This window comes from Oryx dammah, unplaced genomic scaffold (genome assembly GCF_014754425.2).
Source record: "Oryx dammah isolate SB20612 unplaced genomic scaffold, SCBI_Odam_1.1 HiC_scaffold_12, whole genome shotgun sequence".
NCBI classification, from domain to species: domain Eukaryota; kingdom Metazoa; phylum Chordata; class Mammalia; order Artiodactyla; family Bovidae; genus Oryx; species Oryx dammah.
In genome coordinates, this window is record NW_024070196.1 from 35444798 (window position 1) to 35471858 (window position 27061).

The 27061-nt window shown below is 38.6% G+C and overlaps 1 protein-coding gene across 2 annotated transcripts in view; it reads left to right on the forward strand.

The window, feature by feature from the left end:
- TRPC3 (transient receptor potential cation channel subfamily C member 3) overlaps positions 1 to 24229 on the forward strand; it is a 71905-nt gene extending 47676 nt beyond the window's left edge. The window contains exons 8-12 of one of the 2 annotated variants that reach the window (XM_040250562.1): positions 1844 to 2039; positions 3270 to 3479; positions 6693 to 6776; positions 21144 to 21219; positions 23788 to 24229. In XM_040250562.1, the coding sequence (XP_040106496.1) occupies positions 1844 to 2039; positions 3270 to 3479; positions 6693 to 6776; positions 21144 to 21219; positions 23788 to 23930 (709 nt within the window). In that variant the 3' untranslated portion in view covers positions 23931 to 24229. The remainder of the gene's footprint in view (positions 1 to 1843; positions 2040 to 3269; positions 3480 to 6692; positions 6777 to 21143; positions 21220 to 23787) is intronic. The other variant, XM_040250563.1, reaches the window with a different exon arrangement.
- Positions 24230 to 27061: the final 2832 nt, after the last annotated feature.

Here is a 27061-nt window from a genome sequence, read left to right on the forward strand (position 1 = left end):
ATTGGGGGCAGGAGGAGAAGGGGACGACCGAGGATGAGATGGCTGGATGGCATCACGGACTTGATGGACGTGAGTCTGAGTGAACTCCGGGAGATGGTGATGGACAGGGAGGCCTGGTGTGCTGAGTTTCATGGGGTCGCAAAGAGTCGGACACGACTGAGCGACTGAACTGAACTGAAAAACCCACAAAACTATAAAATTGTTATTTAGAATCTAACAAATTTTAAAATTTGTAAATTTTAAAATTTACTTCCATACATATTTCTTCAAAAAAAAGGGGGACTTACTTTTGAACTCTCCTTTTTAATGGAATTCTACATGTATAATTGTTTAAGGACATTTCTTATAGTTCACAGATCAGTGATTACTGCTTGGGTATATGACAAAACCAGCCAAATTCAGGCAAGGTTCATTTAAGGGGTCCAAGCATGCAAATTAGTCTGTGAGGGCTTACTTGCTAATTGCTGTGTTGGAAGAATCAGGAAGTAGATTATATAAATTAAGAGAAAAGAATCAGAACCCTTAATTTTGTTACCCTCTCTTCACTTCTACTGAAGTATAGTTTTTAGGTAGATGATATATTCTTGTGGTGAAAAATCTATGTAGAGCAGTGTCTACAGCCTGTTGCCTTCCTCAGCCTTGGATCCCAGTTTCTTAGTTCTCCTTAGGTCCAGAGGGGTCATTTTTGGCTTAGATGGTAAAGAATCTACCTGCAATGTGGGAGACCCAGGTTTCATCCCTGGGTCAGGAAGATCCACTGGAGAAGGAAATGGCAACCCACTCCAGTATTCTTGCCTGGAGAAATCCATGGACAGAGGAGCCTGGTGGGCTACAGTCCGTGGGGTTGCAAAGAATCGGACACGACTGAGCAACGAACACTTTCACTTTAGGTCCAGAGGCAATGGTTTCTTTCAAATGCTTTCAGAGGTATTTTTTACATAAACAAGAATATAAGTATTTGTATACCCCTCTTTTTATTTAAATGGTGAACTATTTCAGACTTGCTGCATGTCATTTTTTCACTAATAATATATCTTGGATATCACTTTATATAAACACATGAAGCTAGATCTGTTTTTCCCCCAGTGGCTGCATAGCTGTTTGTGGATGTACCAGAATTCTTTATCCACTTTCCTGTTGATGGATATTTTGGTAGTTTTCATTCTTCTCTACTGCCATGCTGCAAGGAATACATTTGTACATACTTTTTTGAAGTGGATATATAATTTTAATCCCTATTTTGTGCTGTTCTAGAAAACCTGATTTGAAATTCTAAACCGCCTGCAAAATCAAACCCCAAACTTTCATCCTTTTAGGAGAAAGGAATGGGTATCAGGGCATTACTTCTGTTTTCACCTGCCAAGCTCAGAAAATTTTCTCTTGATGATAACTCCTGGAAAAACTAGGCATCAGCATCATTTAATCACCAATTTCTAAAAAGTTGAGAGAAAAATTTCTATTAAGTATCATAATAAAATAATTGTGTTATTGTTCAGTTACTAAGTCATTTTTGACTCTTTTGTGACCCCATGGACTGTAGCCCACCAAGTTCCTCTGTCTATGGGATTTTCCAGGCAAGAATACCAGAGTGGGTTGCCATTTCTGGCTCCAGAGGATCTTCCTAACCCAGGGATCAAACTCGTGTCTTATGCATTGGCAGGCGGATTCTTTACCACTGAGCCACCAGGGAAGCCCCAAATAATTATACTTGGGGTATTATGGTGATATTTTACAATAGCGTTTTATATCTGTTCAATATTCAGACCATAACTTACTTTTACTTTTGACTTTTTCACACTGAAAGTTGTTCATTTATTTACCATGTACCTTATTCTTTCAACAGTGTAGAAGAAAGTTTCAAGACCTTGTTTTGGTCAATATTTGGATTGTCTGAAGTCACTTCTGTTGTGCTCAAGTATGATCACAAATTCATAGAGAATATAGGATATGTTCTATATGGAATATATAATGTAACTATGGTCGTTGTTTTACTCAACATGCTCATTGCTATGATTAATAGCTCATATCAAGAGATTGAGGTAAGCCTGCTCTCTACCCACAGTGTCTGTCCTTACCATTTCATTCTACTAGCACACCGCGTCTGCTTTTGTGTCCTGTGGTGGACATCCTGCCCTTGTCTACAAAGAGGCTTAACACCAAGCAGGACCCTTCTCTGTGGTTTCCGCCTGGATAGGTGGTAATGCACTTTCCAGTGTCTTCTAGGAGCACAGCGGAGTTCCCATGAATTTACCATCATGCTGCCTTCTCTCAGAACCATCTGAAAGATCATGGTAGAGGACTTACGAGACGTCTGTCAAACGTTAATGATGGTCTTGGTGCAGTCAGACTTTTTAGTATTCTAGAAATCTATTTTTGCTTTGGATTGCGCTTGATTTGGTACCTTTCTTCATCACTGTGTATGTTTTCTTATCTCCTCCAGTTTAGTGTACCATATCTTTTTAGTACTTTGCTGTTTGTTAAGTTCACTGAGTCTCTGTGTTTCAGAAATATGTAAGTTAGTGTTCTCAAAGGAGAAGTTAGATCCTCCAGAGATGAAAACTGTGGTGCCCTGAACACCTGCTTCAGTGTGGTAATGGTAGACTGGGCAGGATGAAATGACTGAGCCAACTCCTTTCACCCGTGGACCAGCTCTTCATTTCTCTCCGTCTCCCGGTTAGAATGGTTGTGCCCACCACCAGGGGGCAGCACTGAGAACGAAAGGCGCTGTAAGACAGGAATAGGCCACTGAGGGCCTTATGTGACCTTTGAAGACACTTAACTCCAAAGTGCAATTTATTTGAATACTGCCATTTATCTCCTTTGCTCTTGGAGTGTAGTATGATATATCTACAGTCTGGCTTGGATGGGTGTGGATGAGGAAGGAAAGTGGGGAAATATTGTTAAATATGCAGAATTGGGCTGGGGGAGAAAAATTAATCTTTTCATCCTTCCTTAACCCTGAATTTTTCTTGTGCTCTTTGCTTTGTTTTATTTTTATTTTTTTGGATGGGAGACAGAAAATTCTGGTTAAATTTCAGTGGGTACAGACAGAGGAATATGGAAGAGAAAATTTTAAAAAATGTATCATGAGAGCGATGCTTATAATATTATATAGCTCAATAGAGATTATATGCAGATAAATGTATATATACCACTTTTTCTGTTTCAAAACATAATGTAGGTTCATTGTAAGGCCCTACTGGAATAAATTACTAGAATCTTTAGTTTTTAAAATAAGTTATCATATTTTTTCTATTTTTGTGACACAGGATGACAGTGATGTAGAATGGAAGTTTGCTCGCTCGAAACTTTGGTTATCTTACTTTGATGATGGAAAAACCTTACCTCCACCCTTCAGTCTAGTTCCTAGTCCAAAGTCGTTTGTTTATTTCATCATGCGGATCATTAACTTTTCCAAATGCAGAAGGAGAAGACTACAGAAGGATATAGAAATGGGCATTGGTAACTCAAAGTCCAGGGTAGGTATCAAAAGCTTACTGAGACCTGAGGATAAATGTTCCTTGTCTTTTGATGTTTGTTCGGTGCGTGAACTTAGAAGATGTTGAAAGTAACTGTCCATTCCATACTTCCTCATAGACTAATACTTAACATATTCATAACGTTCCAAGAAGTCACTTAGTCTATGCTTTGTTTTCAGTCAGAATTTCATGTAAACCACCAAAATAAAAACAAGCAAAAAACTTCTTTAACTTGTTAAAAGTTACTATCAGAAAATACTTTGTTTCTGTGTGTTTTCCATGCTTCTCAACTGTTATTCTAAGTTACATATTTCTAGTCTTAAATTTTCCTGTTGGTTGTATATATAGTTCACCACTACCATATTCTTCTTATTTGTAGAAATCCACTATTGAGCTAAATAATCCTTTTTTCTTTTAATATCATAAAAGTGATGCAGGCTTAGAACACCCTCATATATTAACCATTAAAACTCCCTTTTATAAATAATCAAGAATGGCTTGTATTTGAGTTGTCCTGGTTGAGTCATCCTTCAATTTTAACAAAGATGAGTTTCACACTAGCCCTTTATTATCATGAACTTTATTTTCAGAGATAGAATTGGCATAGGAGACAGAAGGATATGGGCAGAACCTCAAATAATAGGTTGTGAAACAGATAGGAGCAAATGTATGGGGTTAAAGAACAGTTTTGCCTGAAAGTTGTGAAAATGGTCTGTAGCTATAATAGTCTGGGAGCCCACAAGATAGCAGTGTTACCTCCATAAAGTGCATATTTTTCCTCAGTTGATGCTGAGGGTAAAGATGGGATTAGCACAACTTAATTTCTTACTTTTTAAAAGCGATGTGCATTTCTGAGGTTTGTAATACCCTTCATCTTACTCTTTAAGAATGTAGCCTTTTAAACCTTCTTTGTTTGACCTGAATATGGGCTCTTAAGGATATTAAGTTGCATGACAGTGATTGGCTGTGACTTCAAATAATACCCCATTATATACAGTGAAAAGCAGCATAATGTAAGGAAGAGAGCCTTGGCATTAGACCTGGGTTTGAATTCTGGCTTATTAGAAAGCAACATGGACAACTCATTTCATCACTCTGAACCGTAATAGTCTCACCTGAAAGAGAGAAAACTTCATAGCATTACTGTGAGGATGCTATGAGATGTACAGAATTTCAGCCTCAACAGATAGCAGTGCCCTTCCTCATTCACAGTTTACAAAGTGCTTTGCCGTACATTTGAACCTCATGCAACGCTGTAAGGTAGGTATTATTATTACTCCCATTTTATAGATAAGACAGCTGAAGTCATTATAATAACTCACTCATGCAAGGTCACAGGGGCTTGCCAGTGTGGGGCAGTTGTGCAGTTCCTGTTTTCCAGCATCAAAGTCTAGCTCTTTCTGCTGGACCTGGCTACCTCCTGCTCAGAAGCTGAGGCTCTCTGGCTTGGTTTCTGCCCCTCTTCCTCCCCACAGGCCATGCCTTTGGCTGCAGCTTAGCTGGTCTCTTAAAGGATTTGGACTCTAATTGCCATCCTGGGTGACTCTTGCTACTGCTGAAATGGACTTTGTTACTCTGGGGATTTGACTGTTATTCTCTGAGGCTTTATTATTTGAAAAGGAAGTTGTTCGAGCATGGGAACTCAGCTCTAGGATGTCACACCTTCAAGTTTTCTTTCTGTAGGCAACTGATTTCACTAACTTCTGACTTTCATTGACTTCATTCCTAATATTGTCATAAGGCAGAAGGGGAGAAACACGAAGAGGCTGAAGAGAGCACATTCAGATGGCATGTGGCCACCTAGACCCCTGTTTGTTTGTTTGCTTTAAAGCAGCTTGCTTGCAGAGATGTGAGGGGAACAGATGATATTCTCTGTTCAGAGTGTCCTCTCCTGCCTGCATGGTACCACTGGCAGGAAGAATAGCTTTCCTCAGGGCAGTTGCTGGAGACAGAAGGAAGGCTGAGCACAGATTTCTCAGGAGCCAGGCTGCTTAGCCTCCCCATTTCCCCATAGCAGGTTAAAAACTGCCATTTGGATTATATTTTTTAAGTTGTACATGGAGCTGCCTTTATCTCTTTAATCTTATTAATCGTCATAGATAATCTCTGTGTCCTGAGTTTAGTTAACAGAAAGTTGGAGAAATTATGTTTCTGTTTTTCTTTTTTAGAAGACAGGGAAGAAACTCAAGAAATCAGTCTTTTACAGCTAACCCCAGTCAACAGTCAGAGACTGACCTCTAGTGGCAAAATAGGAGAATTAACACCAGGGAAGCTCTACGTGTCAACAGAGACTGCCCTCTAGTGGCAAAATAGGAGAATTAACACCAGGGAAGCCCTACTAGTCGACAGAGACTGATCTTTAGCGGCAAAATAGAATTAACTTTATTCCCCGAAGTTTTTTCCTGCCACTGTTGAAAAGAGGACAAAATCAAGAGAACCATTGCCTATCAGTGCCATTTCCTACCCCTCTAGTATCCCGCCTCTTCCTGAGTTATGATGGTGGAAAGGTAGGTGGTGGAGTGAGCACGTATTTTTGGATAAAGGGACCTGCCTTTGAATCACACCTTATAGGTAGTAGCATATCTGCAAATAAAATGCAGGCCCTGTTCACGTACATGAAGGGTAGATAGTAAGGAGCGTCTCTTCTTGCTTTCTGTTTCTACCCACTCAAAAGTTAACCCTTAGAAAGGAAAACCAAATACTTGAGTCCAATTCTGTTCAAAGTGGTGAAACTGACACAGTCTAAGACCAAGACACTTAGCAAGACATGTTTTGGTCCTGTTTTGCCAAATGATACCATCTGAACATGTAGTGTGTTTCTGTTCAAATGTAGAAGAGGAATCAGAGTCAAGCAGGTGGAGTTAGTTCATGTAACTTCTTCCCAAATCCATGAAGGCGTTTTGACAAAGTATTCAAGGACCCCAGGAACAATTGTTTAACACCAGCCAACTTAAAAAAAAAAATTTTTTTCAAGAAAAAATTTAAAATAATATTTTTTCAATAGGTTTATTACAGGACATTCTGCCAACATTTTGATAAATGTGAGCACGTTATTCACATTAATTTTTGCCTTTGAAATCAACTCAGCTTCCACAAAACGTCCCTCGGAAATGTTGACTCCAGAAATGTTATCAAGGAGAATAAAGTAGATTGTATTTATGATTTCCAAATAAGTGTATTCTAATTTACTAGGTTAATTGTATTTTTTCCTAGTTAAACCTCTTCACTCAGTCTAACTCAAGAGTTTTTGAATCACACAGTTTTAACAGCATTCTCAATCAGCCAACACGTTATCAGGTAAGCATTCACCGACATTTATCTTTATCTGAATATATTTCCACACATGTCTCTGTGCTGGTTATCTGTGTGTATGCTTGCATGTGCTTGTGTGTGTGTGAATAGTGAGTAAAATTATGTACACTTCCTATGTACTATGAGGTCAAAACAGAACAGAGAAAATGGTATGCTATTTGGAGAGCACTTTAGAAATCAGAGTCCAAGTTCTTCTTCTTTCTTTTCTTTAGAAGAAGAGTACCTTTGTGATATTGAAAGCAAAGTGTCGCCACAGTTTTCCAAAGGTCACTTTCATGTACCTTGAACTGGAGAAAGCAGTGGGAGATTCGGCATATTAGGAAAATAATGTTCTCACAGTACAAAAATTTGGTAGATTTCTGCACATAATCTGTTTTTCGAATGAAATCTTAGGCTACACTGTTGCATCAGTACTACTTAATAAAATATTTATTGCACTGTGATATTGAATGTGACATTTCAGCACTGTTTTCTAACTCAGAAGAGGGTATAGTTCTTCTCTTCTGGTTGACATTTTGACTACCAAAGCTTTAGATTGCTGCTGAGTACAAGATCACAAGAATGAGGATCAAAGAATTTATAATGAATGATAATATCAGTTAAAGGGTATGGTCCTCTTCATAAGATTTTCTCAGAAGCGGCATACTCTACAGAATTGCTTAGCACACTGACTGCCAAAGCCTCCCTTGGGGATATGGTGGCAGTTTAGTCGCTAAGTTGTCTCTGACTCTTGCGACACTATGGACTGCAGCCCGCCAGGTTCCTGTCTGTGGGATTCTCCAGGCAAGCACACGGAAGTGAGTTGCCATTTCCTTCTCCAGGGGATCTTCCCCACCCAGGAACTGAACCTGGGTCTCCTGCGTTGCAGGCAGATTTTATTGACTGAGCTATGAGGGAAGCCTTTTGTAATGGTTACAGTATATTCTATTATATGGATGTATTTAATTTATCAGCCTTCTATTGATATAAATGTTTGCTCTATTTCTATCATATTGCCAGTATTTGCTCTAATTCTATCAGTAGAAGACTGACAAATTAAATACATCGATTTAATGGAATATAATGTAACCATTACAAGCTATTACAGGCAATACTGTAGTAAGTAACCTCCCCAGTTTTTGTGTGTGTGTCTTTTTAGTACATATATATATATGTATTTAGTACAAATATATATATATATATTTTTTTTTTAACCCCAGCTTTAAAAATTGTGTGTGGTCAACTTTACAAAATTTTTACAGCTTCAGATTTTGTGTCCTGTTTCAAATGCTCCTCTCCCATATGGGGATATTTAATAATATTTTTACCTATATTTTCCTTGGTACTCTCCTGTTTCAGTTTTTAAATTATAACATTTAACCTGTATAGAATACATTTTTATGCAATGTGTGGGTGGGGACCCCAATATATTTTTTTTCCAGATGATCACACAGCTGGGTGTGTTGAATAATCTATATTTTCTATTGATTTGAAATATCACTTTAATCATTTACTAAATTCTCTTATATACTTAGATTTATTTCTCAGACTTCAGTATTCTACAGGACCACATTGTTTTAATTATTACAGTTTAAAACAGAATCAAACAGAATATAGAGAAACACATATATATGTCCTTACTTTAAGATTTTTATTTTGCATAATTTTCCTGATTATTCTTTCTTATTTTTCTATTTAAACTTTAGAGTCAGATTGTCTAGTGTGCAAAATATTCTGTCGATATTTTTATTGGGATGGTGTTCACTTAAGAATCGACTCATTTATAATGCTGTGTCTTACTTTGTAAGAATATTTTTACCTTTCCATTTGTTCAGATTTTCATTCCTGTGTCCAGTATCATTTTAAAGTACTCCTCAGAGTGTTATATTAGTTAGGATTGACTGGTGCAAATCACAGAAAACCACCAAATACCAACCACTGCATAAACTAAAAGAACATGGAAGTGTGTTTCTCTCTTCTATTCAATAACTCTGGAGGTGGCCCTTCCAGGGCTGTTATCTGTCTACCACTGTCACAGACCCAGGCTGTTTCTGTCATATTACCTTGTCATGATTGGCTTTCAGTTGAACATGATCTTATGGTCCAAGAAAGCTACCAGAGCTCTGACTATTATTTCTGCATTTCAAAATATAGTCAGACAATGATAGAGAATAAAGATGCCTCGATCCTCTAAGGAGAGTCAGTAAAGTTACAGAAACAACATATCTGCAGTAGAAGCTGGGAAATGAGTCTTAATTCCTAGTCTCTATGTACTGAGCTAAAAATCAAGGGAAGAGAATTGGCAGTCTCTGCTGAAATGAATTATATTATTTGTCTTGGTGCTGTGCACATACCTGTATCTGTTACTTGATTTATAAATTTCAAGCTAAAATATGAAAAAAATCAGTGTATTTATCTTTCACCATTTCCCCCCTCCTCCTCCCAGCTTTTGCTAGTTAAATATTAGAATTGCAGGGGTAGGGCATAAAATCTTTCCTCTCTCCATTAGGTTCAGTAGCTAGGGCCTGTGAATTAAACTGACAAAAGGCCGGTTTACAGGAGGAAAAAAAATAGTTTTATTTATGTGTGCAAAATGCCAACACATGGGAGAACTCAGTTATGAATAACTCAAAGGGGTAGTTAGAATTTGGGACTTAGATACCATCCTAAAAGGGGCAATGAATTTGTGGAGAAGTGACGAAACGAAGAGAGATTTGTGCTCCCAGGGGTGGTAAATTGTGGGAAGGTAAATATGTGGGGAGATTAACAGAAGAGTGAGGTTTGTGTTTGTGCAGACCCATCTCTGAGCTACCTGTCTGTTGCTAGTGATGATGGTTGTTCTCTTCCTCTTGGTATGGGAAAGAGGCGGGAGGGGGAAGACCTTTACAAAGGGAAATTTATGTCCTGCTCTTTGGCAACCCACTCCAGTATTCTTGCCTGGAGAATCCCAGGGACGGGGGCGCCTGATGGGCTGCAGTCTATGGGGTCGCACAGAGTCGGACATGACTGAAGCGACTTAGTAGCAGCAGCAGCTTGAGCAGATGGGAAGAAGGCAGAGAGTTCTTTCTGTGTTTTTGCTTCTTAATTGCCTTCATCTCAAAAAGTTCTTATGTTCCAGTGGTATACCTTGGTTGAAGGGGAGGTGGATATTTTCTGATCCTTTTCACTACCTTGTAGGATTATAATCCACATTTGCTTTAGTTTTAGTCCTTTAGTTGAACAGAGTCAGTACTATGGGGTCACACAGAGTCAGACACGACTGAAGCAACTTAGCAGCAGCAGCAGCTTGAGCAGATGGGAGGAAGGCAGAGAGCTCTTTCTGTGTTTTTGCTTCTTAATTGCCTTCAGCTCAAAAAGTTCTTATGTTCCAGTGGTATACCTGGAGGGGGGGGTGGATATTTTCTGATCCTTTTCACTACCTTGTAGGATTATAATCCACATTTGCTTTAGTTTTAGTCCTTTAGTTAAACAGAGTCAGTACTCCCCACTTGTCTTTTTGCCTTAATTTTCCGTTCATCTCTCTGTCAGGTCATTTGTCTTCCATCAGTTTCTTCAAAAAGAGCTCATGGGAACTATGTTCTCTGAGTTATTTCATGTCCTAAACTATTTTCTACTTTCTGTATATTCATATTGATCAGCTGTGAAGTTCTTCGATAATGACTTTATTTTCTCGATGTATTTATCTATGTTGCTCTGCTGCTCTGAGAATGGAATGTTGGTATGGAAAATCTGAAGGCAACCTGATGGTTTTTCTTATATGCTTCTTCCTTTGACCTGAGAGTTTGATATGAATGCCCACATTTTCTTTACCTTTTAAATCCAACAACTTGATTGTCCTGTAGATTGGATCTGTATGCATTTTTTCTGGCATGGAATATGTCGTTTTAGTCTGTACATTTAAGTACATGCCTTTTATTTCTAAATAATTTCCTTGAACTATATTTTGAAATATTTTTTCCAGTCCATTATTTGGAGTCTCTTCAAAGAGACCAATCAGAAGTCTGCAGCATCTTTTTTCCTCTATGCCTTTTGAAATTTTTTTTTTATCCATTTCTCCCTTTGGCTCCTTTTTTCTCATCCTGTCTTTTATTCCTGTCTATCTTCATATGCACTGCTTCAAATATATCTTTTATTTCTGTGATGATTTTAATGTTTTCTTCCTCCTTCTTCCTGAGATTTTCAAACTTAAAAATATCATTTCCTCCTTTGGCTTACTGCATTTTCCTTGGGCTCTTGGTTCAAGACAGGATCGGCCCCTATTTTAAAAAGATTATATATTAGTAATGACATTATATGTTTTCATCTCTTCTTTTGCACTTTTCTATGTGTGTTCTTTATTTGCTGTTTGTTTTATCCTTTTTTCTTGGACTATCAGTACAGATGTTCTGTAGATTTCTTACTATTACTCAGTCTTGAATGAAGTAAGTTCCTCCCAGACCAGCTGCTTTCAGGAAGTTGGAGTGGGGTCAGAGAATTCCAGGACCCCATCCCAAGCTAACAGGAATTTGCCTTTAGGTACAGGATCGTGTGGGGCTTCCCAGGTGGTGCTGGTGGTGAAGAACCCACCTGCCAATGCAGGTAGACATGAGACGCGGGTTGGATCCCTGGGTCAGGAGGATCCTTTGGAGAGCATGGCAACCCACTCCAGGATTCTTGCCTGGAGAATCCCACGGACAGAGGAGCCTGGTGGGCTACAGTTCGTGTGGTTGCAGAGAGTCAGATGCGACTTAGCACACACAGGCACACAGGGTTGTGTACGTGAGTTCAGTTTACTCTTTTCTCTTGTCGAGAACAGCACCGAATGGTTGTTCACATGGCGGACTCTCCACCTCACTGACAAAGTTCTTCTAGCAAATACAACTTTTCCTTACAGTTCTCCTTTTAGCCCTATATTCTAAGCTTCTGGAAGACTTGGTATCAAAGGTCAGGGGAAGTCCTCAGCCGCGAATGTCTGCTCTTGGCATGCCTCCACATCCCCATTTGACCTTTTCATAACCTTTCTAAAAAAAAAATGGGTTCCTCTAAGTGTTATTAATGAAGGAGTTAGTGTTTCTGTTTCCTGTTTTCCTTATAGCTTTTGAGTGATTTAGAAGTGGAGAAACATCTGAGTTTATTGTCACATTGAAAATTGCTGTGCTTTTACAGGAAATGATCCTTGCTAAATGCCTAGAGGCTCCAGAATCCTGTACCTTTTGTATTTTCTAAGGAGATGAATTCCCCCTGCCTGTGGTATAATCTTCTGTAGCTCCTCAAAACTGATAGTAGAAAAAAAGAGAAACAGAGGGAAGAGATCTCACTCAGCTATATACACACCAAACTTCATATAAATATCTTGGTTATATTTAGAATAAAGTCTACCTGTTAAGAACTCCTTGAGCGATAACAACTGGTGTATTTGTTTCACCAGGAATTTTTGTTTCACGTAGTGTGATTATATGACTTACCTTAAGGAAATTCCAGATCTTAATCTGCTAAGTGGGAGTTTTCCTTCAAAGGGGTGACTTTTAGAATACACTAATTCTAGTCATACTGTTCAAGGCTGAGTGCCAAATAATTGATGCTTTTGAACTGAGGTGTTGGAGAAGACTCTTGAGAGTCCCGTGGACTACAAGGAGATCCAACCTGTCCATTCTAAAGGAGATCAGTCCTGGATGTTCTTTGGAAGGACTGGTGCTAAAGCTGAAACTCCAGTACTTTGGCCACTTCATGCGAAGAGTTGACTCATTGGAAAAGACTCTGATGCTGAGAGGGATTGGGAGCCGGAGGAGAAGGGGACGACAGAGGATGAGATGGCTGGATGGCATCACCGACTCGATGGATGTGAGTTTGAGTGAACTCTGGGCGTTGGTGATGGACAGGGAGGCCTGCTGCTGCTCCTAAGTCACTTCAGTCGTGTCCGACTCTGTGTGACCCCATAGATGGCAGCCCACCAGGCTCCCCCATCCCTGGGATTCTCCAGGCAAGAACACTGGAGTGGGCTGCCATTTCCTTCTCCAATGCATGAAAGTGAAAAGTGAAAGTGAAGTCGCTCAGTCATATCCAACTCTTAGGGACCCCATGGACTGCAGCCTTCCAGGCTCCTCCATCCCTGGGATTTTCCAGACAAGAGTACTGAAGTGGGGTGCCACTTCCTTCTCCGACAGGGAGGCCTGGTGTGCTGCAATTCATGGGGTTGCAAAGAGTCGGACACGACTGAGTAACTGAACTGAACTGAATTCTAGTCATTCTATCACAGATCAGAATATTTTTGAAATACTTCTAAATTTTACAGTTAGTTTATAAGACACACAAAAATGCTTTGTTACTTTCTCATTATGGAACTCAGCTAATCATTCACCGTATTAACAAGGCTCAGTGCCATCTGACTTCACAGTTTTTCAAAAATAGTCACAGCCAGATAAGAATCCACCTGCCAATGAAGGGGACATGGGTTCAATCCCCGGTCCGGGAAGATTCCACATGCCACAGAGCAACTTAGCCTGTGTGCCACAACTTCTGAGACCCACGCCCCTAGGGCCATGCTTCATAACGAGAAGCCACTGCAATGAGAAGCCCACGCACCACAGTGAAGACTAGCGCCCACTCACCAGAAGTAGAGAAAGCCTGCGGGCAGCAGCAAAGACTGAGTGTAACCAAGAATAAATAAATGAACATAGTGACAGCCACCCTCAAAAAAAACATGTGACCATCACCAGTCAGGTCATCACCTTACATGTTTTACATTCAAATGAATGTTTCTTCCCCAAGACAATTACTTCAAAAACACGTTCACATTCAGATGTGTCTCAAGGGGCAGCAACGGAAATGTTTAAAAATGCCCTGATCAAGGGCAGTGTTATTTACATTAACATTAATTATTAATAGCATGCTGGAATTTTTTATGTATATAAAGAAATTTTTTGTGAAACTGGAAATGATTTTCCTGGAGAGCATAAAGACTTGGAGGGCTTGTTGTTGTTCAGTCACTAAGTCATGTCCAACTCCTTGCGACCCCCATGGACTGCAGCACGCCAGGCTTCCCTGTCCTTCACCATCTCCTGGAGCTTGCTCAAACTCATGTCCAGTGAGTGAGTGAGTGGTACCATCCAGCCATCTCATCCTCTGTTGCCCCCTTCTCCTCCTGCCTTCAATCTTTCCTAGCGTCAGGGTCTTTTGCAGTGAGTTGGCTCTTCACATCAGGTGGCCCAAGTATTGGAGCTTCAGCTTCAGCTCCAGAACATAAAGACTTAGAGAGAGAGCTATGATTAAATTCTTCTCATGAATACCTGTGCTATTCAAGTTAAAAGTACTTAGATATCCTAATTTGACTTTGAGAAATGGGAGTATATTTTAAGACTCCGCCACAAAAGCTGGGCTGTAGGCTCTTGTGACTTCTCTCCACTCTCTTCTGTGGCAGTTCTGCTTTCCCAGCCTTCTCTGTTTTGGGAACAGCCTTGGCCCAGAGAGTGTTAGACTGTTTTTACTCCGGATGCTGGTCTATGGTCTGATCCATGAAGGCTTGATTTTTACTGGAAGCACATGGCGCAAAGAGGCACTCACTTTAAGCTTCATGGCACATTCAAGATATCCTCTCTTATGCATGGTCCTAAGTTGTAAGACGACAGAGATATATGGTCCATGGCTTCAGGGATCTCTCCACTGCAATGGAAGGGCAGCACAGAGACGGAGAGGAAGGGAAGGAAAGAAAAAAGTAGATGGACCTTCACACAGCCCTGGGATATGGCCACATGGTATAGATGTGATGTCAATAAAATGGTATGGGGACCCAGGGAAACGCAGAGGAAGTGACATTGATCAAGTAGAAGAAGCAGCAGATCTGCTCTCCGTTTCTCCAAAGAACAAAACTTGGACCAGTAGTTAAGAAAGTACAGTGAAGCAGACTTTTGGCTCAATACAAAGGAATTTTTTAACAGCTACAGTTGTCCCAAGATAGACTAAACCAGCTGTCTGGAAAAAGTAGCAGGGTCTGAATCACAGACGCTGTGATTTATTTGGAGGCTGCACAATGGTATGTTAGGGTATGTCACAATAAGTGGTATGACAAACGAAAAACACATGATTTACAAGGTCCTTTCCCTCCCCTAAATGCTGCTCTCTACTTCCAAGTTCTTTGTGTTTGTCCAAACCTATCTTGTTACTTTATATTCATACTTTATAGATGCAGGAATCTATGCATACAGGCATACATGCATGTGTGTCAATCAGTTTTGGCTGATATCAATCAATTTTGGCTTCTCTCTAGGAGTAAATGAGAAGATGAATGTAAAAATGTCTAATAGAGTACTTAAGAATTGTTAGCTGACTTTTTAAATATTTATTTGTTTGGCTGCATCAGGTCTTCATTTCAGCATACGGGATCTTTCGTTGCGGCACACAGACTCTCTAGTTGCGGCACACAGGCTCAGTAGTTGCGGCATGTGGACTTAGTTGCTCCAAGGTGCGTGGGGTCTTAGTTCCCCAACCAGGGATCAGACCCATGTCCCAGTATTGCAAGGTGAATTCCTAACCACAGGACCACCAGGGAAGTTCCACCAATTGTTAATTGAACTTGAATTAGTAAAAAATAAGCAAGTAAAAAGAAAAGCTTTGATGCCTTTTGGAAAGGCAGGGCATAGCAAATATCCAACCATCCAAATCTCATTCCTTCTTCCAGTCTTACTGGAGGACTGAGAAACTTAAATTTGTTTGCAGGAGATAATGTTTGAGGTAACTACCACCAAGCTTTCCATACCCTGGACAGAGAATATCCATGGTCCACTGAATAAAGTTACAATGTCTCCCTTAAAGAGTGACTCACAGGCTCATACAGAGATATATGGGTAATTCCAGGCGGCCTGTGGAATGTGGAAGTTAATTTATAGACTTCCCTTGCATTAGTTAGCAATTTAACCAAAAGAGGAAGAAGATGATTCAGTTAATGACCAATTTAATTTTTGATACTGGCTTTGATTAAAGGCTCCATTGGAAATCTAGTAGAGATAATATTTTAAATGATACTTTTACATATTGCTCAGAAGTTTCATGATCCTTGCCTGCAGTCCCAGCATTATTTATGGTTAATAAAGACTTTGTAAAACAAGCGTAAATGTTAATAAGGAATAATAGTTATATTAATTGAGCACCTTCTAGGTAATTTACTTTTATTGCCTTTTATAAGAAATATTCCAAAAAAAATAATAAAAAGATATATTCTAACATTTCCACTACACAGATTGTCACCAAGATTCCGTAGCTTGTAAGTAATTCAAACACATTCAAATACAGGCAAGTTGATAGGTTCAGAACTGGTCTAGAGATTCTCAGTAAGCTCTGAGGGGAAGTAGCTGGCTTCAACTGCAGGTGGCAACATGGTCTTAGACCATGGGGTACTTATCATCCTTTGTCATCAGTTTTGGGTTTATCAGCAATTCTAGGACAACAGGAAAAATCCCATTTGGCATAAAGTTACATGTTATCTGGTATCCTTCCTTGTATGAAAATTATAAACTGTCTTGATACGGTTAGATTTATCGACCTTTTCCTTATGGCTTATCCTTTTAACTTCCCTGTAAGGATGATCTATTGTCGCAGAGCTGTTTGCTGAGTAGTCTTTTCTTTCCCACTGATTTGTATTACTGCCTTTGAAGCTGCTTTGAACTGATAAACATTTGTTTTTCCTTGTTATAAGAATATGCCTACATTGTCCCCTAAACGTAATTACATCCCTGATATGTTGATGCCATAGTGAATTCTGGTGAAGCTTCCCTGGAGCAGTGATTATGTTTCCTGTTGCATCTGCAGTGTATAGTATGGCACCAAACGCAGTTCAGTTCAGTTGCTCAGTCGTGTCCGACTCTCTGAGACCCCCTGGACTGCAGCACGCCTGGCTTCCCTGGCCATCACCAACTCCCGGAGTTCACTCAAACTCACCTCCATCGAGTCAGTGATGCCATCCAACCATCTCATCCTCTGTTGTCCCCTTCTCCTGCCTTCAATCTTTCCCAACATCAGCGTCTTTTCAAATGAGCCAGTTCTTCACATCAGGTGGCCAAAATATTGTAGTTTCAGCTTCAACATCAGTCCTTCCAATGAATATTCAGGACTGATCTCCTTTAGGATGGGCTGATTGGGTCTCCTTACAGTCCAAGGGACTCTCAAGAGTCTTCTCCAACACCACAGTTCAAAAGCATCAATTCTTCGGCACTCAGCTTTCTTTATAGTCCAACTCTCACATCTGTACATGACTACTGTAAAAACCATATCTTTGATTAGATGGGCCTTTGTTGGCAAAGTAATGTCTCTGTTTATTAATATGCCGTCTAGATTGGTCATAGCTTTTCTTCCAAGGAGCAAGTGTCTTTTCATTTTATGGCTGCAGTCACAATCTGCAGTGGTTTTGGAGCCCCCCAAAATAAAGTCTCTCACTGTTTCTATTGTTTCCCCATCTATTTGCCATGAAGCGATGGGACCAGATGCCATGATCTTAGTTTTCTGAATGTTGAGTTTAAGCCAACTTTTTCACTCTCCTTTTTCACTTTCATCAAGAGACTCTTTAGTGCTTCTTTACTTTCTGCCATAATGATGGTGTCATCTGCGTACCTGAGGTTATTGATACTTTTCCTGGAAATCTTGATTTCATCTTGTGCTTCATCCAGCCAGCATTTTGCATAATGTATTCTGCATATAAGTTAAATAAGTAGGGTGACAACATACATACAGCCTTGACTTATTCCTTTCCCGATTTGGAACCAGTCTCTTGTTCCATGTCCAGTTCTCATTGTTTCTTCTTGACCTGCGTACAGATTTCTCAGTAAGCAGGTCAGGTGGTCTGGTATTCCCATTTCTTTAAGAATTTTCTACAGTTTGTTGTGATACACAGTGAAAGGCTTTGGCATAGTCAATAAAGGAGAAGTAGATGTTTTTTCTGGAACTCTCTTGCTTTTTCGATGATGCAGTGGATGTTGGCAATTTAATCTCTGATTCCTCTGCTAAATCCTGCTTGAAATCTGGAAGTTCATAGTTCACGTACTGTTGAAGCCTGGCTTGGAAAATTTTGAGCGTTACTTTGCTAGTGTGTGAGGTGAGTGCAATTGTGCAGTAGTTTGGACATTCTTTGGCATTGCCTTTCTTTGGGATTGGAATGAAAACTGACCTTTTGCAGTCCTGTGGCCACTGCTGAGTTTTCCAAATTTGCTGGCATATTGAGTGCAACACTTTCACAGCATCATCTTTTAGGATTTGAAATGTCTCAACTGGAATTCCATCACCTCCACTAGCTTTGTTTATAGTGATGAACAAAGGCCCAATTGACTTCATACTCCAGGATGAGATGTCTGGCTTTCGGTGAGTGTGATCACACCATCGTAGTTATGTGGGTCATGATGATCTTTTTTGTATAGTTCTTCTGGTATTCTTGCCACCTGGTACCTGGCACAGAGCTAAATATTTGGTGAGTGAGTGAATGAATGAGTCCTAGCTAAGATCCACCCAGCCGTGAGTCTGTCCTGAGGTTCCGATTGCACACAACTCAACACATTTTATGTATATTTTATGACTGATGAAATGGGCTTTTCCTTCTTGATAGCGTGGATTCCTTCTCAATTTGAGACAGACATTTTGAATTATCCGGCATGTCTCCTTTTTACACGACCTTGGCATCTAGTGGGTCACTTCGGTTCATAATTTTTACTGTCTTAAAACTGAGGTATATTTGCCACTCTCACTATATCTGCATTTCCGTTCAGACTTTTTTCCTTTATTATCTTTTTAATGTGATGTATGAAATATGCACAAGTATGTGTGCAACACATAATCAGTTGTGACGTATAACTATATGCCTACCTAGGAAGCCACCACCTCCCAGAGAGAGAGAATGGAGTCTGCTCTGCTGCTTCTCCCGAGGCCACACCCTTGCCTCTACCTAAGGGGTAATCAGTATCCTGAAATTTGGGTTTCTCACCCTCTTGCTTTGGTTTTCTTTTCAAATACAGGCTTATTGCATATATGTTGTTTAGTTGCTAAGTTGTGTCTGATTCTTTGCGACCCCGCGGACTGTAGCCCGCCAGGCTCCTCTGTCCATGCGATTTTCCAATAAGAATACTGGAGTGGGTTGCCATTTCCTTCTCCAGGGGATCTTCGTGACCCAGGGATCGAACTCGAGTCTCTGCATTAGCAGGGGGATTCTTTAACTCTTTGCCACTGAGCCACCAGGGAAGCCCTATTACATGGCAATCTGAAAAATGCATTATGTGGATTTGTTATTGAGTAAACTTTATGAGAATAATTTCATACTTAATGAAGTCTGTAACTTGAATTTTGTATTCAACATTTATGCTTCTAAGATTCATCTATACTGTTGTGTGTGGCTCTGGTTCATTAATTTCACTAACTAATTTCATTGGTGAGCACAATGGCATTACATTGTGTAATATACCATGATTCGTCTATTTGGTATTTGTTTGGATTGTTTCCAGGTTTTTGTGTCTCAGATAAGGTTTCTATAAACCTTGTCTATGTCTGTCTCTTGGTCCACATGTGCAGAGTTTCTCTAGGCCCTGTACCAAGAAGTGGACTTTCTGGGTAAAAGGATATGCAAGTGTTCAGTTTTTAAAGGTAATAACAAATCGATAGGGGATTAAGAGGTACAAATTACCATGTATCAAATAAGCTGCCAGGATATATTGTGTGAAACCGGGAAAGAGAACCATTTTTTAATAACCAATATTAAATCACTTTATTGTACACCTGAAACTAGTAGCATATTGTACATCAACCGTATTTCAAAAAAAAGATAATGCTGTTTTTTTTCAAAATGACCTACTTATACTCATGCCAGTAAAGTACAAAAGTTCCATTGACCCACATCCTTTCCAACACTTGACATTGTACGATCTATTAATTTTTCCCTTTTTAGATATAAAATTGTATCACGTTTTTCCTTTTTCTGGCTTTATTGAGATATAATTGACATACAGCACTGTCTAAGGTTAAGGTGTACAGCATAATGATTTGACTTATGTACATAATCAAATTATCATAGTAAGTTCAGTGAACATCCATGATCTCAGATAGATACAAAATTAAAGAAATAGAAAAAAAGTTTCTTTTCTTGGGATGAGAACTCTTCAGATTTACTCCCTTAACCAACTGTCATGTATAATGCACTGCAGCAGTAATTATTATCATGTGCATTACATACCTAGTACTTCCTTACGTTATAACTGGAAGTTTGTGCCATGACTCCCTTCATCCAGCTCTCCTTTTCCCCCATGCCCCTGTATCTCTTTTAATTGTAATTTGTATTTCCCTAAGGAAAACACTTTGAGATTGTTTCATGTGCTTGTTGACCATTCACAATTCCATTTCAGTGAAGTGCCTGTTTGTTTTTTGCCCATTTCCCTGTTGGATTATTTGAGTTTTTCTTATTCAAGCTCTTCATATATCTTGGATCCAAATTCTTTACAGGTTGTAAGTATCATTAATATTTTCTCCCAGTGTGTAGCTTGCTTTCTTTCTGGTATCTTTATAAACTGAAGTTTTAATTGTAATGAAGTTGAGTTTATCAATCTTTTCTACTCCGTTACAATTTTTAATCTTGTTTGGAAACATCCAGTTGTGCACTGAATTTATAAATATGTTCTTCTGTGCTCTCTTTTAAATGATTTAAAAGCTTTGCTTTTCATATTTAAGAAGCACATGGGATTCACTTTTGTGTGCTTCTGTGAAGTAGGGCTCCAATTTAATTTTTTCCATATGCATAAGAAATTATCTTGTAAGAGCATTTATTGAATTTGAAATATATTCACAGTATATATTGCTGTGAAAGGAAAACATAATATAACTATGTGGTATTTAGAAAACATAATATATATAGTAATTAGTTTATATACAAAATTAAAAAAAAGATGTTGGAAAAACATGCACTAAAATAACAACAGTGATTATCTTTGGATGGTGGAATAATTGATGAGTTTTGTTTATTTTTTGTTCTCTTTACTCTCCAAATTCTCTGTATTGAGCATATGTTTATAGATTTTTTAAAAAATACGGTAGTGTCTGTAGATGATAATATTGTATAGAGAAATCATTAGATGAAAGAAAATCATGAATTGAAGTCTTTCAACTCAACTTTTCTTGTAAAGCTTCTTGCATTCCTGGAATAGGGTGGCTGGTGGTGAGGGGGTGGAGGTGAAGGGTGGGGCAAGGGAGTGTTGTGGATTATGCAGAAAAACTCAGTACAGGTGAAAAGGGATTAAGTTCTGAAATCTGCCTGAGTCTTCCATTAGTACAGTTTCTCTCCCCTGAGTTCTTTACTGGTATGTAAAGCTCTTTGGAAAATAAGATTCAGACCGCTTATATGTATCATTGGTGATATAATTTTTTTTGGCCCAACAGCAAATAATGAAAAGACTTATAAAGCGATATGTTTTGAAAGCACAAGTAGACAAAGAAAATGATGAAGTTAATGAAGGTAAGCATCTTCAACTTAAAAAACATCTTTTTACAACTAATTTAATGAACAGTGGAAAACTTCATATTGAAGGATATTTTTAAAAATCCAGTCTCGGTTAACTGAGTTCTTCCACGACTGATAGGAAGATCTGATGTTTCATTTCTAAAGCTCTATCTTTTAAAATAAACAGTTATTTAAAATGTCAGCCAGAGACAATTTATCACTACAGAGTGCTCTAACTGATTCTTAGAGTGTAAAGTGTGTCATCTGGCTGGGAGTTTTTATTCCCTATAACATGAGTAGCCTGTAGTTTCAGTTTTGTTTCAGTGAGCTGAGTGTTAACATTTTTCCAATGATGCAGGTAAAATAAGAGTTAGCTCAAACATTTTTGCAGAAAAATTTTTACTTGTTGTCCAGAAAGAAATCTGTAACCCATTTTTGTCATATGGTGTTTCTCTTTTGCTTTTCACTTTTCTTCTTGGCACCTTACTTAAACGTACCTATTTTCCAGGCATATCCTAGGCTTTGCATCTGTCTGGACTATAAAACCTTTCATCAAGTGCTGGGATGTAAGCCAAAGCACAGGTCCATGGTTGGAAAGAAATCAATCAGGAAAAAATAAGTTGCCCTAAAAATGGAAACTACAGGGAATTCCCTGGTGGTTCTGTGGTTGGGACTTCTTGCTTCCCTGAAGGGGGCAAGTGTTTCAATCCTAGTTGAGGAACTAAGATCTTGCATGCCTTCCAGCACAGCCAAAAATTAAAAAAAAAAAAAAAAAATTAATGAAAGCTACAGCTTCAATATCAATGAGATGCTGTTAGATCTATTTATAGTTTTAAGAAAGGGCTAAACTGTTGATGAACTCTGAAGCCATTACTTGATTAATGCAAGAAGTCCCTTGCAAATCTGAGTCAATACCCTATGTGTTTGTAGCACAGAAATCTAAGAATGTATGTTTGGGAATCAGCAAAAAATCAAATCATGGTCACCAGAAACAGTCTCAGAGACAGAACTGAAATTGAGTTTTAGTTTAGAAAGCAAAAACCTTATCAGTTGGGCCATAACCTCCCTGAAAACAAAAAAAAATTAAGTGAAGTGGGGAATTGGGACACCATGACAACTTCAGAAAAAAGCACTCATCTTCTAAGTCCTTTTACACAAAAGAGGAAAATGAATTAATGAGAATTAATGAATTAAAGAGAATTTAGAGTTTTGGACGAAGTTCTAACTAAAAGAGTATATCATATAACGTAACCTCCTTATTTAATAAATATGTTTCCCGTATTGGTAAATACAGCACTTGGTATGTAGGCTTCCCATAACTCAAAAACAAGGAAGGATATGGTAGTAAGGAGACAAGAGGAAGCTCACTGGCTTATGGTCCAAATATGATAACAAATGATGTGAGAATCCATTTCTTCCACGGAAGAGTTTTGGTTTCAAATTTGACCAGTTTATTTCCTCTCTGTTGCCATATGTGAAAGGAAAAGCACCTCCACTTTTTTTTTTGCCATGAAAAGAATCAATAACTCTTGTGTGTATTCTTGAAGAAGAGTTAGGATTACTTAAAATAAAAGGTTCTGTCTTTTAAATATAATCAAAGAACATGGATTATACTTTAAAACATCATAAAGATACCAGGAAATATCATGAAAGGTATATTTTACATGTGATTCTATTATAAAATGCTATTAAAGTGCCAGTGATTTGAAGAATCATTTCTTGGATTCAAGATAAGTTCATGCCCTAGAGGTTACCTTTCAAGGTCAATGACTTATCTACATTTCAGTTCTTTGCAAGAGAATCCAGTTTTTAATTGTAATCTGCACATTCTCAAAATATTGCCAAGCTAAATTATGGGGACAGTTGTGTTTTAATAGCCAGAGGTTTCCTATAGTCTTCTGTGTATGTAAACCTTGCCAGTGGTATCACATCTAAGCTTCTTAATTTCACCATTGCTTGTGCCACACAAACTGTTTGTATCCTTGACTCCATAGTCATTACCATTGGCTTCCCTAAGAAAAACACTTATTCTTTTTCCTTCCTTTCCCTTACTTCAAACTTGACCTCAAATATACTGCTTCCATGTGAGTATTTGCCTATTAAGTAGATTGATTCATTTTTAGTAATGTTTCAGTTTAATAGGATTCCATTCTAGGCTAGCAATGGGAGATGATCTATAAAAGTGTCAACTCTTACGCTCAGGGAACCAGAGGAACTCTCTGAAGACAGAAAGGGGATACCCTGATTATAGATTATATCCTGATTATAGATTACTAGTTAACAGATAAATCTGCTACCTGGGAAGCCCCAACAGATAAATCACCTTGTGTTAAAAATTGGTTGAACCAGGACAAAAAACTTTTAAAACACAGTTGGACTACTGTTATAGCTTTTTTCCAAAGTCAGTGCATTTTTAAAGGCAAAGCATTTCTTAAACATTTTAAAGGAAAAAAAAATCCAAAATAACTATGTCGGAGACATTATGAGACGAATGTATTCATGTTGTATGAATTTCACTCTTTTTTTTTTCTAAATCCAAAGAGCAAATGACCAATCATATGCTTTTTAATACAAACACTATAGGTGAATTAAAGGAAATCAAGCAAGATATCTCCAGCCTTCGTTATGAACTTTTGGAGGACAAGAGCCAAGCAACTGAGGAATTAGCCATTCTAATTCATAAGCTCAGTGAGAAGCTGAGCCCCAGCATGCTGAGATGTGAATGAGTCAGCAACCTGGAATTATGGCTTTGACTATAGCACAACTGTGGGCAATAATATTTCTTAGTATGAAATACTTGAAAACCTATGGTGTAAATTTTAAGTATTAACTACCTTTATCATGTGAATCTTTCAAAGTTAGGTCTTAATGATTTTACTGTTTTATCACATGAAAATGGTCTTCATTTTAATTGTTTGCCTTGACATTACAAACAATGATATGCCCTTGTATTTAAAGGCCCCAAATTAACTACATTACTGACATTTTTTTGGTCTGTTTTAGAATAAACTCTGTCTTTGCACTACTGGTTTGCCTCCAAGAGACTGTAGGCTCCTTGGGGACAGGGACCATGTCTTACTCATCTTCATGTTTCCAGCATCTAGTACTGTGCCTGGTACATAGTAGGTGCTCAATAAATGTTGTCAAAACCAACTGAACTGCCAATAAAATACAAATAAAAATTAAAAGTCCGTCACTATGTAGCATACCTTCCCTTGTCCATATGCTGAAGAGATTTTTTTTTTTTTTTGAAAAAAAGAAACTGAAAAAATTTTACAAACAGCTATGACTTGGTCAGATTTTCTTAGATTTTTGGCATCACTGATACTCCTAGAACCTTTGAGCCCTGAATGAAGAATTTCATAATGAAATAATGGGTTAATAGAAAATATAATTGCATTACATATTTGTTTCATAAAATTGTTCAAAGCAACACATTAAAGGTTTTTCTAAAGTATCTACTATACTGTTTGCTTACTGTCTTAGATTTTCATTTGTTGTTTTTCAGTAATGTGAATTTAGTCAGCAGAGTGGTGAATTTTTTTAAAGTTGGGGGTTATACAGGGCTGTTAGTTATAACCTCCTAATTCCTGGCTCTGATGATTTAATGCTAAATAAGTTATCAACAACTGACTTCATATCTTGCCTGTTAGCTCCACTCTGAGTTTTGGAGGATATGCTATGGGAAGAAATGGAGCAATGGCCGTGTACCTGAAAAGGCATGGCCAAGAGTCACGAGGTGTGTTTCATTTCCCTTTGAGGCATCTCTTGCCATTATTGCTTATGCTGATTGACATTTTTTTTTTGGTTTTAATCAAGGCATTTCAATTACACTTCCTACACTGAATAGATTGTGATATATCTGTATCTGACTATATAAGTGGGCTGAACACTGGTAATATTGAGGCCTCTTGACTACTAGGAAAGGGGATACAGGCTGGTAAGCTCCCTCATCTCTTCATAGACAATAAAACACTCAAAGTTTTTTTTTTTTTTTTTTTAACCAGCTAGGTTTAAATCTCTCATTACTGTCCTGATTCCCTTCCATCTGTTCCTATCAAATCATACCAGAATACAAATTATGGTCGTAGCTCAAAGATTGTTTTATAGGTTCTAAAAGCCAAATAAATATATAATATTTTAATAGTCACTACATCACACAGGAAGGCTTTCTAGATGTGAAGACAAAAATGAACATTATACGGAACTACATAAAGCTCTTTAAAGATTATTTTTTAATTTCTACTTTTGGAGACTTAATTAAATTAAGAATAGAACTTTATACACTTTTGCTACCATTGTAGGATATTTCATTAACTTTTGTGCTATGATAATAGTATCTTGTCTTAAACATTTTAAAAACTTTATGTATTTTATGTTATGCCTCAAATGAATAAAATACTGAATTTTTTCATTGCTATATGTTACTATACTTTATATAAAAACAGTAAAGATATCAAGTTTCCATTGTAGGCAACACTTTCAGTCTTACATATAGAATTGTTTAGAATTCCAACTGTGAATATTTTTTACTACAGGTATAGAGTGGAATATTAAGTAATGTTTTTTACTGAGGGTGGAAAGATGTTGAATGTAAAAGTGTCAAATTCAGCTAGTTTAGGATTCTTAGAGTCTTGAGTGAAGATAAAACTAATGTCATCTATGCCACGTGAGTCCATACATCTAATATTTTAGTACATGCCTTTTGTGATTCTAGAACTCTCAACGTAGGCTGTTTTTCCTTTATTTACTGTGTTTCTGTAAAACTAGCATTTTTTTCAGTGTTTAAGAATTAATTTATTCAATCAGTATTTATTGAATGTTAATAGGTGTTTAAAAATGTTTCAGTTCAGTTCAGTTCAGTTCAGTCGCTCAGTCGTGTCCGACTCTTTGTGACCCCATGAATCACAGCATGCCAGGCCTCCCTGTCCATCACCATCTCCCGGAGTTCACCCAGACTCATGTCCATCGAGTCCGTGATGCCATCCAGCCATCCCATCCTCGGTCATCCCCTTCTCCTCCTGCCCCCAATCCCTCCCAGCATCAGAGTCTTTTCCAATGAGTCAACTCTTCGCATGAGGTGGCCAAAGTACTGGAGTTTCAGCTTCAGCATCATTCCCTCCAAAGAAATCCCAGGGTTGATCTCCTTCAGAATGGACTGGTTGGATCTCCTTGCAGTGTAAATAGCAGACAAAAATCCCCATCCTCCTGGAGCTTATATTATAATCACAGTCTAAGGTGAAAATAATATGTAACAAACATTTATGTCACACAGAAGCAAAAGTGTCTGTGTTGGTGGTCTGTTACCTTTGAGTCTCTTCTTGGGTCATCTTCCCAGGGGCTCTGTTCCCCACATCATGTGTAAAATTAGTATGCTATTGATATTTCACATTTTCCCTCTCTTTATACTTCCTTGGTGAGAGTTAAGAGAAGGATGTGATGCCAAGGCATGGTAGATGCTAGCTATTGGTACCATGGATGCCCTGCCCATGTCCCTTTTCAGGGACCAGTGCACGTGTCTCTGAGATCCTGAGTGTCAGCTCCTTAATAGTGCCCAACTATCCTGTTCCCCAGGGAATTGCCATCGGCTGAAAGAAAGCAGCCTTGTCCTGGTCTGGTAGTAACCAACCAACTTCTGTGAAGGCATGGAAAGCTGTTTTCTTGTGTCAAGGTGGGGCCAACTCTTTTGGTGTGAGCTGTACTTTGGAACTCTGGAAAGCATTAGGCTACAGCTAGATTCCAGCAGGGCTTCCCTGGTGGCTCAGATGGTAAAGAATCCACCTGCGACGTGGGAGACCTGGGCTTGATCCCTGGGTGGGGAAGATCCCCTGGAGGAGGGCATGGCAACCCACTCCAG